The sequence below is a fragment of the Alligator sinensis genome, unplaced genomic scaffold (genome assembly GCF_000455745.1).
Source record: "Alligator sinensis unplaced genomic scaffold, ASM45574v1 scaffold809_1, whole genome shotgun sequence".
Classification (NCBI taxonomy): domain Eukaryota; kingdom Metazoa; phylum Chordata; order Crocodylia; family Alligatoridae; genus Alligator; species Alligator sinensis.
Genome location: NW_005841956.1, coordinates 1,891,639 through 1,906,007, shown reverse-complemented (window position 1 = coordinate 1,906,007; position 14,369 = coordinate 1,891,639). Strand labels below are relative to the sequence as shown.

At 45.3% G+C, this 14,369-nt stretch overlaps 1 protein-coding gene and 1 long non-coding RNA gene across 13 annotated transcripts in view; one reads left to right on the top strand and one right to left on the bottom strand.

The window, feature by feature from the left end:
* Positions 1-14,369, top strand: part of STARD8 (StAR related lipid transfer domain containing 8) — a 117,487-nt gene that overhangs the window by 86,687 nt on the left and 16,431 nt on the right. For 6 of the 12 annotated variants that reach the window (XM_014518451.2, XM_025200099.1, XM_025200100.1 and 3 more), the window contains 2 exons: positions 5,199-5,270; positions 9,285-9,366. In XM_014518451.2, the coding sequence (XP_014373937.1) occupies positions 5,199-5,270; positions 9,285-9,366 (154 nt within the window). Of the gene's footprint in view, positions 1-2,306; positions 2,862-5,198; positions 5,271-9,284; positions 9,367-14,369 lie in introns of those variants that run through there. The other 6 variants (XM_025200101.1, XM_025200102.1, XM_025200107.1 and 3 more) reach the window with 3 other exon arrangements.
* Positions 5,280-12,931, bottom strand: LOC112549754. The gene is made up of 3 exons (XR_003093263.1): positions 12,870-12,931; positions 11,809-11,961; positions 5,280-6,160 (listed from the first exon to the last, which is right to left on the bottom strand). It is a non-coding gene; the product is annotated as an uncharacterized LOC112549754 (long non-coding RNA).

The window sequence follows — 14,369 nt, the reverse complement described above, 5'->3', positions numbered from 1 at the left end:
TTTCATCGTTTTCCATTATGTAATGTATGGGCAGTTTTATGAGGTGGTTTTCTTTTTCACACACTAATTGCCTATGTGGGACTTTTTATGGGGAATTTGGAAACTTGCATAGAAATTCTGGACTCATGGGGTGTTGCTTGAACCTTTTTCTTTTTTTTCCTTTTTTTTAAAGGGAAAGCGCACAGCTGGAGCTTTAGGAAATGGTTGTTATTCTTTAATTCAATTTGCCTCCAGTGTTTGAGCCTCGTTTATCTTCAGTTGTCCATATTTTATTGTATCCCTCATGTTTTACTAGCAAGCTTATTGTCTATCCTGGGATAGGATTTTCCATTGTCCCTAAAAACTCTTAAGGGAGAGATTGAGTGTGCCCTCCCCCAGCACAGCTTGTGTATGCTGCTTGGACAGCAGGTAGGCGTTTGCACGTACCACAGGTGGCAGGGAGAGAATTGTGCTGGTGTGGCTACAGAGTTGGATCTGTCCGACCAGCCATCTGCTGTGCTCCACAGTCTCCAGTAAGTGGTGTGCACTAACTACGGGGTTGGTTGTGCCTGAATCTGCAGCTTCTGAGCTGTGCTGCAGCCCATAAAGCAAATCCTGTGATTCACTGTCTTGCTTAAAACTGTCTTTGCTCCTGCCATTCCTGAGCATCATGGCTGCTGTGTTGTATCGCTAAAACAGCGATTCTCAACCAGAATGTCATGGTGCACTGGGATGCCTCAAGATCCTTTCGAGGGTGCTGCGGTGTGCTACACAGTGGTTAGCTCTGTTAGTTGTGCAAACTTGATTTGTGAGAGAGATTTCAAATAGGAGTATGTAGTGTTAAAAGTGCGCTGACCTGTCATGATCTTTCTGAATTCTTGGCAACATTCTGCCTCCCCCCTCCCACAATCTCACCAAGAGAAAGCCGAGTGGGATGGGATCAGAGCGTCCTGCCCACCCAGTGTATTTTCTCTGCAATCATTGCTTATTTAGTGCAGTGGCTGCTATCTCGTCTAACACCAGTGGGAACAAACTATGGCGGTTGTGAGCCAAAAGCAATGAACTGTTGCATATTGACCTAAACAGCTAGGATACAGAGCAGCAGTGGATCTATAACACAGGGAGTTATAACACACATTCACCAGCATGTTGCATCGATATAAAATTTCTCTATAAAAAGGAAATGAAATGATCTGTGCTAGTAATAACCACAGGGATTATTCTTTTTCTTTAGGTATTTATGTTAATCTCTTTTTTTTTTTTTCTTTTACTTTCAGTGGTGAAACTAGAGACAATTTCACTTTGATTCTAGTCACTTTCTCTTCCTGTTTTTTACTTAGTGGCTGCTGTCAGTAGAAATCAAAATATAACAGCAGCCCACTTTGACGAGAAGATAATGAAAAGTAAAGATTTCCCCCTATTTTCATTGGAAAGAAAAAAAAATGAAAATAGAAACAGGGTTAATTCTGACATCTTTTTATGGATCTTCATGTGGTGTTGATGATCTGTGTAGGCGTTTCAAGGAAATAGAGGAGATTTCAGGAAAATTATGTTAATAATTCCATCAAGAACAAGAAAAATGAAACTGGCTGTGGGGTCAGTCTCAGAGAAATTGTAAACTCTGTCTCCAGGTATCTTTAGCTGTTTTCCACAAATTAGCCCCACAATATGCAAAATAAGGTTGATCCCAACAAGTCTGCAATATGGACTTATACAAAATCAGACGCACTGGAAGACACAGGAGGAGTTGTGCATTTTTTAATATTATTAATTCATTTCTGAAGAATGAGGAGGGCATTATCCTGGGCAGTGCTAATGGTTTTCTTGCATGGTGGAGTATTCTGATTTTTCCATTGGTATACTAGGAAACAGAATTCACTCCTCCTTTTCAAAGTAAATTTATATTTTGCCCCTTCCACAGGGGATAGTGACCCTCTTGGCAAGTTGTGGATGTACGGGCCTTGCGGGATGGCTTGTTATTTCTGAGACAGAGAGAGAAATCCATCTGGAGACTGGGCACTAACTTTTCTGGATGCTGCAGCTCACGCACCTGTTTCATTGCTCTGGATCCTACCGTGATGCTTTTCCTTTGGTAGGCAGCTTGGAATCCGGTTGTGTTATCATAAATATTATTCTAGCATTTCTTATCAGGCCTCGGAAAGATCCTTTCCAGGATTTCCTCGGGAAAGTATTTTTTGTGTAAGGGGTGGGAGCAAAGGCGGAAATCAACTGCAGTCTCTTGGCCTGCATGGAGATGCTTTGAAATTTTTCCAGTGCCTGCAGTGGTGCTGGGGGAGATTATCCTGTGTGGTCAGGGTGGAGTCTGTCACCCTGTTTCTAGTGTATTTGATCTCTAGAATCCTTTCTTATAAGAAGTGGTTTGGGATAAAACACAGGATTCATCATTTCACGGTGAATACCGTATTTTAAAAGACATGTGAAACTCTTTGCAACCAGCTAAAAGAAAGGCACATTTCAGACTTCCTCTCACTTCTCTATCCCCTCCTCCATTCAGTGTATATTGGAACGACTTTGCTTGGAGGGGAAGGAAATGTCACTCTCTGACTTCATATTTCCACTGGTGATGTGAAGCAGAGTTCACTCAGATCCCAGACCTGCCTACTGCGCACATGCCACTCCCTGCCTTTGTGGAGGAGCAGAAGGCAGCTTTTCTCGGTCTATGGAGAATTCTTTGATTCCACGGCCTTTTGCTGTCTTGTCGCCTACCTCTGCCTGCAACTTGAATATTACTTGAAGAAAATACTGTTGTGCCAATGTTTTTGCTTTTGTGAGTCCTGGAGGTTGCATGTGTGGTAGATCAGACCTGCTCAGCATCAGCTCTGCAATATTATTTTATCAATTCAATCTGTCTACCTTAAGGGGTAAGCTCAGCACAACAGCATGTGCGAAAAAAAGAAAAAAAAATCTTTTTGTGGCTGGTCTTTATTCCTTATTGCTTATCTACAGCATTTGCCTTAAAGAAAAATATCTAGATTTTATTTGGTGACCAACGTGAAATGAAGGGCTTAGTCTAGTTCTTGGTGGACTGATAGCTACATCACAAAAACTGCAGGTGCTATTGGCCCCCTCGTCTAATTCCTCAGATTCTTGACTGAAAGGGCCACAGGGATTTTAATTTCTGCTAAGGGTTCCTCTCAGGGAAGGCATCTTTGAGGATGTTTATAGGAAGCTTGGATGTTTCCTGGGCAGTATATGCTCTGTGGATAAAAGAGGACTTTGCTCTCCATGGCCTTCAGGCTAGCATCTTTAATGGCGGAAGAGAATTAAAATGCAATCTGGAATTTTTTCTGGTTCTTGGTTAAAAGACTCATATTTTTAATAATAATCCTGTGGGAAAAGGAAGGTACAACATGCTTTAATTTGCAATCAGACAGGCAAGGGTCATCCTGATGGGGTCTTGGAACATATAGTAAGCATTTAAACTAGAAATGACCTGCTTTCCTCTTAGCCCTTGTGCTCAATTAAGCACAGCGCCCTTAGGTTGCCAGTACATGTTTTCTCTCCTTTCATAAACAAGAAACAAAATTCTGATTTCTTTTTTTTTCTTCTGGAAATATATATTGTGCAAGAAGGGGAGTGGTGGGGGATGAGGACGGGAGGAATTGGAGCCATACGATGTGGTCCTTCTTAGGGATCATAAAGCACTGACTTCGGGTTGTTTTTTCTGAGCTTTGCAGTTTGCATGCAGCATGCTTTTCTGTGTTGCCATGTTCCAAAATGTATATATCATCCACTTAGTGACTGATGTGAGTTGGGGGAGCAAAACATTCCCGCGTGCATTTTCCAAAATAACTTCAGTTTAATTTTTAAGAAGACAGCTTGACCCAGGGGCCACAGTTTGGATCTGGATTTGAACCTGTGGCTTTTGAACTCTTCAGCATTTGGGTGGATTCAGAGCCAGGGGTTTGGTTTGACCTATTGTAAAGTTAAAGAACAGCTGCAAAAGTTGGATCCAGATCTATATTCCTTTACCAAACCTTCTTCCCCAAAGCTCAGAAGTATCCAGGTCCAGGGTTTTGGCTCAGTCCTGACTGAAATGTTTGTTTTTGTGCTTTTTCTTTCAAGTCCTGAATAAATGCATTGAATACTCTTGGTTGGGGTGGGTAATGGCATTTGTGGTGGTTTATTTCAAGATGCTGTTGCCTGATCTGGCCATATGCATATCAGTATTACCACAGAACTGCTGCAAAGCAGGGAAATGGGCAGGGTTAAAATCTGCAGTAATTTACAGTAAGGTTCTCTGCATTTTATAGTAAGTGTTGGTCATGATCACAAACTTGAATCTTACTAAGCGGTGGGATTCCCGACATCGGAGAACAGCTCTCCCTAGTTGCTTGTGCATTTGGCTGATTTTTCCCAACTCCTCAGGTTCTGAAACTTGCAAGAACTTCCCAGAAACTAAATTGTCCGTGGCTGTTGTATTGAGTTATCAAGAGACATTTTAGGCCATGTAGGAAGAAACACTGACAGCACTGTCAATAATTCACAGCTGGACCCCTTTAAAGTCTACAGAAAACCTCTTCATTGTCCTGCTTTTCATTTCACAAGCTTTGTCTGTCTGCTTGAGAGCAGCACGCTGGGTTCTTGCCCTAAGGTCTGATTCTCAGAGCTGCTGTAGAACTTGGGGGCTGTGGGTGCCTAGAGGTTTTGAAGATCAGGTCATCAGGCATACTTCTGCGCAGGGGTCTGGGGCAGGTCCCTCATGGTATAACTACAGTGACCCTGATTCTACCGCCCTTGTGAAATAGCACCGTATTCTATGCTAGTGCCACTGATTCTAGTAGAGAGGGAGAAACTGCACTTCTGCCACTCAGAATTGCCACAAAGCAGCTTTGGCCCCAGTTTCCCTTCATCACTGCTCTTATTCCATGTAAAGTTAACAAAGGCTAGGATCCGTAAAAGTGCCGTCTGAGTTGTGCTCTTAAAGCTCTTGAGGTCTCCAGCTAACCAACAAGAGGCTAACCGTTCCTTTTGGAGTGATTGCTAGCAAAAGGGATACATGGGTTTTAAACAGCCCATTTTATGGAGATACCATTGACTTTGGCTTATGTGCTTTAAAAATGGTTTCATGGCCACAAGTAGTGATCCAAACGTGTGTGGAGTAAACCAGCATCTCGTGCACAGCGCTGCTCTTTGGAGTTAATGCAAGGTCTCTGGATGCTTGAGAGTCTCAAACTAATTAATTTGCTTTGTTTCAGAAGTCGAGGCCAAGGAGGCTTGTGACTGGCTGCGGGCAGCAGGATTTCCTCAGTATGCACAGCTTTATGAAGGTAAGGCTGCCTCTGCTGTATTCTCAGGGGGTAGCAATGGGAGGAGTGTTAATTTGCTCATCTCCCCTTTCACTTCCTGCCATCCAGGTCTTTGCTAGTGAATTCCTGAGCTATCTCCAGCTGGGAGAAGTCCTGAGACAGCTCTTAACTTTCAAGAAGAGAGGGCAAGCCCTTTTCCTCTTTTGGGCCACTACTTGAGGCAGGATAATGGGCTCCAAAGGCAAATGCCCAGGTATCAGCTGTGGGTGACTGTAAAGACAGACAAACAAGAGAATTCAGAGGAGCCTCCTGTTGGTATAGAGCAGTGGATCTCAACCTTTTTCGTACCAAGGCCCATTTGTAAACATCAGTGGCCAGTCCCACCCCCCCAGTGTGTGGGGCAGGGGGTGGGTGTGTAGGGTACGCAGGGCCCCAACCTCATTTAAAAGAGAATCCATTTTTTAAAGTTTGTTTGCGACCCTTTCATACATTCTTGTGACCCACTTTTGGGTTGTGACCCACAGGTTGAGAAACACTGATATAGAGGATGACTCCTGTGTAGCTAGATTCAGAGTAGCTGGTAGCTGAAGCTTAGAGATGTGTGAATAACAGAGATTCAGGAGGGTCTTCGCAGTGGCTGCTCAACTGTTTTTGTCAGGGGGTCACTGGCTGATTATGTGCTCTGACCCAGGATGACATTGTGCTAGGTTGCTCTGGCAGGGTTTCAGGTGACAAGACTCAGATGCAGAGAGCCAAATTTGATTGTGTGGTCTTGTTCAGACCATGGAGATACATTCCAGGCCTTCCCACCATGAAGTTTTCAGGAATTTTTGCCTTGTGTGTGTGGTTCTTTCCTCTGTGTCTTTGGATGCAGGTGGTCACTGCAGGTTTTTCAAAGCACTCAGGCCAGTCTGGAAAGAAAAGGGGACAGAGAGGGCAATTCACTAATTGTTTGATTGTACATTACAACTTTAAACCTTCCAACATGACAGAGGTCTGGAGAACTGGTCCCACTATTGTCCTTTCAGCATTCCTGAACCTCTCCCCTTCAAGCAGTACTGCTAGAAAGCTCACAAGATGCCTGGCCAGGCCAGAGAAAGACCAGTCTGAATAGATAACGTTGTCTCCAAGTATTTTAATTAGTGTTTTCTGGAGGCAGTGACACATGTACAGCTAAATTTGGTGTAGCACAGGAGTGGGAATGAATATTTTTCCTCTCTGTACTTAGTTGTCCTTGATGGCAGTGTCCTGCCCCCGCTCACTAGTTAGTAGCAAGATTTGTGTACTCTCCAAGCATGCAGCAGATCATTGCTTGAAACTGGTCACATCACTTTATTGTGGGGTCCCTGAAGGGAAGCACGTATGAAGAGAGAATGGCTGGATACGTCCAACAGACTTGCTTCTCACATGCCCAGTTCACAAATTAATCCTTGCAAAGCCTGTCTCCTTACTTTGTTTACCTTAGAGATGGTGGAGGCCACTGGTCCCCCTGTAGGTGGCCTGTGTTGAATAATTGCAACTTTAGCATAAGCTAGTTTAGGGAAGGAGGAGGCTAGAACAATAGCTGGAAGCTTAGCCTTTAGGCAGTGTGCAAAGCCAGCTGTTGTTCAGTTTAGACACTTCCACTCATCTCCTCCAAGCATGTTATGCATACAAAATGCCACCTCACTGATAGCTTCCTAGGCTGCTTGTTTGTTCCTAGTTTCTATTTTAAGTGTGACCCCTTTGTGTATCCCAGTGCAGAGACTGGCCAGATTTCTATAGGTGAGGTCCATATCCAGTTCCTTTGGGTTGCTCCTCACCCATACAAAGGGAGACAAATATCTGGTTCTAGATACTGGAAAATAAAACCCTGTCCCAACTTAGGCTTTGTTAAACCAGTCCCTTTCTCCTACTGCCTCATTCTGTTTTGCAGCCTGTACTTCACAGCTTCAGTTTCAGCTAGGCTTTTGCACTCATAGGAGACAGGTAAAGTACAACCATGTATGTAGGTTCTCAAGCACAGCTACCTTAAAAAGGGATGAGAAAAGAGCAGAGGGACCTTGCCATACAGAACGCATCTGCCTGGGTGGTGCTTAGCACCCATCATGCAGTATTTTTGGAAGATCCTAAGAGAGATGGAGAAGCAGTGATAGTTGCCTTTAAAGATACCACTACTCTAAGCATGTGCTAACTTCATTCCCTCCCCCAGCAACTGCCTGGAAGCCAGCAAGTGCGTCTGCTATCTGAGACTGACTCATGTCTTTTGAGTCAGTGCTGGGGCAGATTGGGTGATACTGTTAGGGCTGCTGTCCTGTCCACATCCCATACCACTTCCTTTACTCAGGATGGGTTAGGGAAGGAGGACTGTCTGAGAAGGGTATCGCAACACAGTAAGTGCTGTCTCCCAATCTTGTTCTCCTCTCTTTTTTCCTTTCTTTGGGAGGGAGATGAGGATTCTTCGTTTGAACCAGAGCCGTGGGCACACTGAGTGCTAATGAGAGATGCAGACCAGCTATGCTCAGCCCAGGGCCCTTAGTTGCCAGAGCTGGCTGCAGAGGAAGTCCCGATGCATCAGTTTGGTGCCATGGCCGCTGGTTATAGAACAGTTTTGCTCCCCTTATGAAGTTAGAGTTTTGAGCCTTGCTGTGGATGTGTAGGTAGGGCAGTTTCAGAGGTGGGATTCTGCTGTCTGGTGTGCACAGGCTAAGCTCTTAAAATGGCTTGTTCACTACAGGGACTGATAAGCTTAACAGAGAGTCTTTGGCATGGCATTGCCTTCCCCCAGGCTGTCCCTGTCCACATCATGGGTGTCCCACACCTGTATGGAGCTCTGCTAGCAGATGTTCTGAGCAAAATAATTTTTTCTCTCGCTGCTGAAAGGAGTATGTGATTTAGCAGCTAGAGCTCATGATTGGGGTAGTTTAAAAAAATGTAAAGCATTTTCCCCAGAGATGCAGGACATGGCAGGGTTACTTCCCCTTGGAGCATTTACTCTGCAGGGAGGAAACTGCCTGTCTGAGAATGAGCAGGTGAGATAGGAAGCTCCTGAGTAATGGGGTTGGCATTTCTCAGTAGTCTTTGCTTTTGTCTCCGGTATTCCCATCCATTGTCCTGTATACCTTGTTTTTCCCTTTCCAGCACCATCTCTTTGTCTAACCCATATTTCCAGTCTCTGCATTTCTCCTGTGCTCATCATCATGACACTGAGGCCCCAGCTAGTGCCTGCTCATCTTTCTCCTGTCTGCCTTCTGTCCATCTTCTCTGGTTGTCCTCTGGAAGATGCCAAAATGTGAGGCAGCTGATCATCTTTCTAGTGGAGGACAGTGGGCAGAGGATATGGCTAACCCTTTTACTTTTCTTTTGGAGCATGTGTTTTGAACACTCTTGCCTTGGAAACTCCCAAGGCAGGTTGGGGCTGTTCATAGAGTAGTTGCATATTGCATCCAACCCACTGGGAAGGATACCACTGCTTCCCTCTCCCACTCTTTGATCCCAGGGAAGCAAGTATTTTGCAGGTGTTCTCCTGGGATAGGTGCTCCATGTGGTAATGTGATGCATTGTAGATGTATTGCCCCAGCTTTAATGGCATTTTTCAGCCCTTGGGGTGTATCTCCCAACACAGTGGAGTACCACATACCTGAATGAGCTGGTTTGGGTATGCAACAAAGCTGGTTTTCTGCCCACAGTAGTGCACCCTGCTGTTTATGAGAGCTAAATAGTCTGGACAGGGTGTCATGCTAATTTAGCAATACTGTTCCAAGTACCTTTGCTGGCTTGTCCAGAAGTAGCTCTGGTAGCCCTCTGCAGCACTTGGCTGTGCCATAGAGACATATCCTTCTTTATACTGCAAGTTGTTGGAGTTTAAAAGGCCTCCAACCTTCTTCTGCTCTACTTGTCTTTCATTCTTCCCCCTTCTCTTCTTTCTCCATATCTGTCCTCCTCCTCTTTCTCTCCACACTTGTCTTCTCCCCCAAATCCCCACTTTGTCTTCTGTTGGAGTTGGTGATTCACAAGCTGAGACTCTAATCTACCTCCTGCTCTTCTCTTCCTCAGCCTCGCTGTTCCCTATTGATATCACCTCTGTGAAGACTGACCACAGCTTTTTGGACGAGGACTCCCTCACATCTCTGTGCAGGTAAAGATCCCCTCAAAGCAAAATAAGTGCTACAAAGAATAGAGGAACAGTGAGGACCCCTCAGGCATCAGTCTTCCTGCTCCCCTGTACTACATTGTGCCTAACCAGGAACGTCAAGTTGAGCAAAACTCCCTAACAAAGGAGTAACAAATAATAGAGGCAACACAATCTAATGAATTAGGTATGAGGCTAGAAAGGAGAGGGAGGGGGATCAGGGGACTTCAGTTATCACTCTGTCCCTGATGCTGATCCCCTCTAGTCATGCCTTACTCTTTCAGTATTGTTTTCTTCACCTGCACAACATAGGGTTGGGATGCACTATTCCACTGGATGCGTATTGGCTTTGTTCTTTTTAGATGGAAGACACTAGAGGAAAAGCAGAATTCTTGTACAGTAGAAGCATCTTGTAAAAAAACTTTCTCTCTAGGTTTATTTTTTTTAATGTTCTGCCTGTGGACTCCCAGTTCCTTATGACTCTATTTAGAAATGAAACAAGTACTACGCACTTGAAGTCTGTGCATTGACAGTCTTGTCAAGTTGGGCATCACGCCCTTAATAGTAAGATTCAAAGTTCAGGTTGGGATTTGTATCTTAGAAGCTGGCACATCTCTGAATTTTATTGGATCTGTTGTATCTTCTGTACTGTTTTCAGAATCAGGCTTCTCTTGGTATGCTCCCAGGTCTTCTCATGACTTCTTGCTTTCTAGTCAACTCACCTTCCCATTCTGGCCACATGTACAGAAGTGAGGAGAAATCACGTAGATCTCAGCTGAGGTGGGGTACGTGAGGGAGTTAAACATCTCAGCTTCTCCTAAAAGGTTTAACTTGGATTGCTGTTTAGAAATATGGAAAGTATCTGACTCCTCTGTTCTTAGTCAAATTTCAAATTGCAAATGATTTAGGAGTCTCAGTTCCCTTGTTTTATATTCCAATATCCTTCCTCATAGCTATGTCCCTGCACTGTCCTCATAGATGAGAGCTTGCATGGGTATTTATGAACAGGACCCTTTTTTCTCTCTCTAACTGGTGCAACACCTGCAACAGAAGCCGTATAGAAGCATAGCTGCTGTTTTCTTTAATTACCATGCTGAGGCTGTTCTAATGGAGATGTCTGCATTCTCTGTTACAGTTCTCTCGGGTAGATAAGAACTGCGGAGGGTGCTGTGGAAAGGTTTTTGAAGCTCCTGGGTTCCAATCTGTTTCTGTTAGAGCTTTTATGTTTCTTTGCTTCCACATGTGTTAGTGTTTGGGTGGCTTGTGTTGTTTTGGGGTTGTTTCGCCCTGCTAACCTAGAACAGGTTCTTTCTGCCTGCTCAGGTGATTGCTCGCAATAGTTTGCGTCATTGCCAGTGCCTTTGTAAAGAGTGTGCACGGTGGGTGGCATAAATGGAGCCGCGGCTCTCGGATAGGAATGCCTCGGGCTGACTTTCCAAAGCCATCGTGTAATCTCTGGGGTACACAAGGCAGCCGTGTGCAGCATTTAGCTGATTAGAAGGTCAAAAAAGGAAATTTAGTATGCAGCTCTTCCAAGAAAACAAAATCCCGTACACACATTTTCTCCCCTGCTAGTACACACATGCCTGCTCACTCTTTGTTTCATCTCTTTCATTCTGCCAAAAGTATGTGAATATAATCCCTTTGCTTCTGAATTTCTCCAGCCAGCAAGGGACAAAATAGAAGGCTGTTTGACTTCTTTCCAGATGGGTGACAGGCCGGGCATGCAGCTGGCCTTGCAGCTGCCTGTTCTGCATAAGGCCACTTCTTGCGCTTCTACCTAAGTCCCTTTGCCATCCTGGATAGAAGCTGTTGTGGAAAATCTTCCTTCTTCACCACAGGAATCATTATGGTCTTATGAATGCAGGGTCTTTCTTAGTCCTTCAGTACTGCAGACCTCCCATTATTAGACTACTGGTTTCTATTCAGTTGCTGGAATCTCTTTGAAACCTTCACTCTGAGTTTAGCCAGCTTTTGGGACCTTCAGATGAAGATTAGTTTGAGCCCTATGATAAATATAGACTTTTAGTTCTGTTTTTATCTTTGCTGTGTAAAAGCAGCTTTCCTTTTACAACCGGGTAACTAATGACATTTCTTATCTTGCTTTACCATCCTAGTGTCTCCTGGTGGAGATGAGGTGCTATAATTTTTACACTGAGGTAGCTAGGTGAGTTAACACTGTATTTCCCACCTAGCTACCTCACAATAAAAATTACAGAGCCTTGTCTCCCCTCCTTAGGTGTTTAAGCAGGATAGCTTATGTGTATTAGTCATCTGATAGTAAAAAGGCACCTTTTTGGAAATGCAGACATAGTCTTTGCACCCTGGAGCAAGCCTTGTATAGTGTGTATTATATTAGCATTTGCAAAGGCATTTGGTTTGTACAAGTTAATTAACAATGTATTAACTTAAGTAAAATTGGAACCACAAACTCTAGTCTAGACATACCTGGAGGGGCAAGGTCTAGTAGTCTCAAGTTGGTGGTGGCAGTCAGGAACTCGTGAACTCTAGTTCTGACTGTCACTGACTCCTGCAGGGCAATTGGCTGAGTCACCTCATCCCTCTGAGCCTTCATTTCCCCAGGTAGGTCAGATTTTGTGCCTGCAAAACTTGCACACATTAACCCCCATCAGAATCTCTGTGGCTTTGTTTCATACACTGCTCATTTGCAGGTTCAGTCCTGCATTCATGCACATGCAAACAGACTGATTCATAACTTCTCTGAAACCCATTCAGGAGACCACTTTGAAACTATAAGCGTGTAATGTCCATCAGATTTGTATACCTAACCACTTCCTGCAGGGAGCCCTGAGACCTTTCCCAGATAGTTTCATAGCCATTTGCCTTTTCCTTAGGATCTCAGCAAATGGGGAGGAAATGGGTGTCTCCAACAGAGTTCAGCAGAGATTTAATTAAATTAATGCTGAGGATTTGCCTTCTCACCTGGTGGGATCTCTCTCTACCTCCCTGCTTGTACACTGTCCATTATATTACTAGCTTCCTCAGGGAAACTGTTATTAAATTGCCCAGAATCTAAACAATGAGTTAAGTGAACGAGGCTTAATCCTCTGTCAGCTAAATGTCAAAGCAGTTTAGTTGACTGCCCTGAGTGACTTAATAACAGGCAAGTAGGTCATGCGCCTCATGCCCAAAGCCAGCTTTTTTCCTCCCCCACCTTAGAGCATTTCATTAAACACCCTCAGTGGGGAGGCAGATCATTCCTGTTTCCTTTTGCCTCCCGCTGCCACTTTTTCTTCCCATTTCTTTTAGAAAAATCAAGGATTTTTTTCCCCTTCAGAATGTTTTGCTGGCGAAAGGCACTGGGTTTGCAATCATAGACATGCGTGGACGTTTAGTACCCCAGGGACAACTAGCAGCAGTGCACCTTGCACCGCCGCCGCTTGTCTCCGGGGGACGCCTGTGCCACGTGTGCTCTGGTGCATGGTAAGTTACCCCAGGGGTGGCAGGGGAGACTGGGGCCAGCACTAGGCTGGTCCCAGCAGCCTTACCTGTGATCCGGGGGACCTCCCGGGGTTGCAGCAGTGGCAAGTCTGCTGCAAGGAGCCTGGCTGGCAGCTGCAGCGTGGTTCCAGGCAGCCCAGCTCCTCCTTTGAGCAGCATGTGCTGCCCGTGCATGTGCTGCTCTGCTTTTTTTCTCTGTGGGCTTTTTGAGCCCTGGATATTCAGGGGTCAAAAACTCCCTCCACACTGCTCCCTTGCAGCGCGGAGAACAATTGAGTGTGTGGTATGTGGCACTGTAGATGTGTCTGCGGTGCCACATACCACACAGCCGCGCTTGTCTGGATGCAGCCCAAAGGGTTAAAGTCCTCTCTGTTTTATCACTAGGGAGGTACATCCTGGGCTGTGACAGAGCAGTTTCTGCCAGTGCTCTGGAGGGACCACTTCTAGGGTCAGTCTCTTGGGTCAGGAATGGGCAGTCTCTAGGATTTCTCTGTCAAGGCACCTCCTGGAAGCCAGTCAGGATGGTCTGTCTCTGCCCCTTTCTCTCTCATGCTGGTTTGTACATGTAGTTTTGTGCACAGGCAGAGACTGATTGGATTTCTGTATTACCTTTCAATGAGCTGCCCTTTGTTTCATTTAGGTTGTTTCCTGCAGCTCTGTAAACCGAGCCAGCAAACCGCAGTGTATTCCCCAGTGTACCACTCAAACGAGCTCCCATGCACAAAGGCACAGACATAACTCATGCCTGGACCTTGGGTCTTACACACCAACAGCCAAGCCCTTTCACACCAGAGGGAGCAGATAGGCTCTGAGCCACTAATTGATGCAGGCCAGTTTTGTAGCTCTTTCTGAGGTTTATGGGAATGTACCCAGGAACCTTGGAAAGCAAGGAAATTACCTGGGATCCCATTGTCAGGTCACCAAGGGGGTGGAGCAAGCAGGCTGCACAATGTAACTGGAAAGAAGCACTCTTTTCATGCTTAGGATGCAAGCGCTGGTGAAAGGGAAGATGAGGTCTTGGCACTGGATAGAGCCCAACCTGACGTGGGCAGGAGCTGTTCAGGCTCCCTCCCTCAGCAATTCCAGAGCCTTGCTGTCCTGACAGACTGCAGTTCCCCTTTTATGTTGCAGATTGTAGCTGGCCTGCTCTGCCAGTTCACTGGAATCCCTGGTCTGCAGCAGCTCTTGATGTATGTAGTATTGTGCATCTGAACACATTTTCATTTCACCTCTTTCCCGGCCTGTACCCACCCATCTAAACGAGGACCTGCACAGCTCTGCTGTTGCATCTTCATTCTGAACTGTAGCATCCTCTGCTGTTACAGTCCTTCACTCAACCCAGTCACTGCACATCAGTCTTACTTCTGGGCTCACTCTGCTTTTCCAGTCCTGGGTTCCTGGATCCCAGGCAGATTAATCACCTCAGGCCTGAACTACAGCCTTCCCATCTACACAGTTATGCCAATGCGCTTTCATTCTAACGTGAAACCCGCTGTCTCTCATCAGACTTGCAGCCTATAGACCTCATCCCTGCTCCAGTCTCCTTA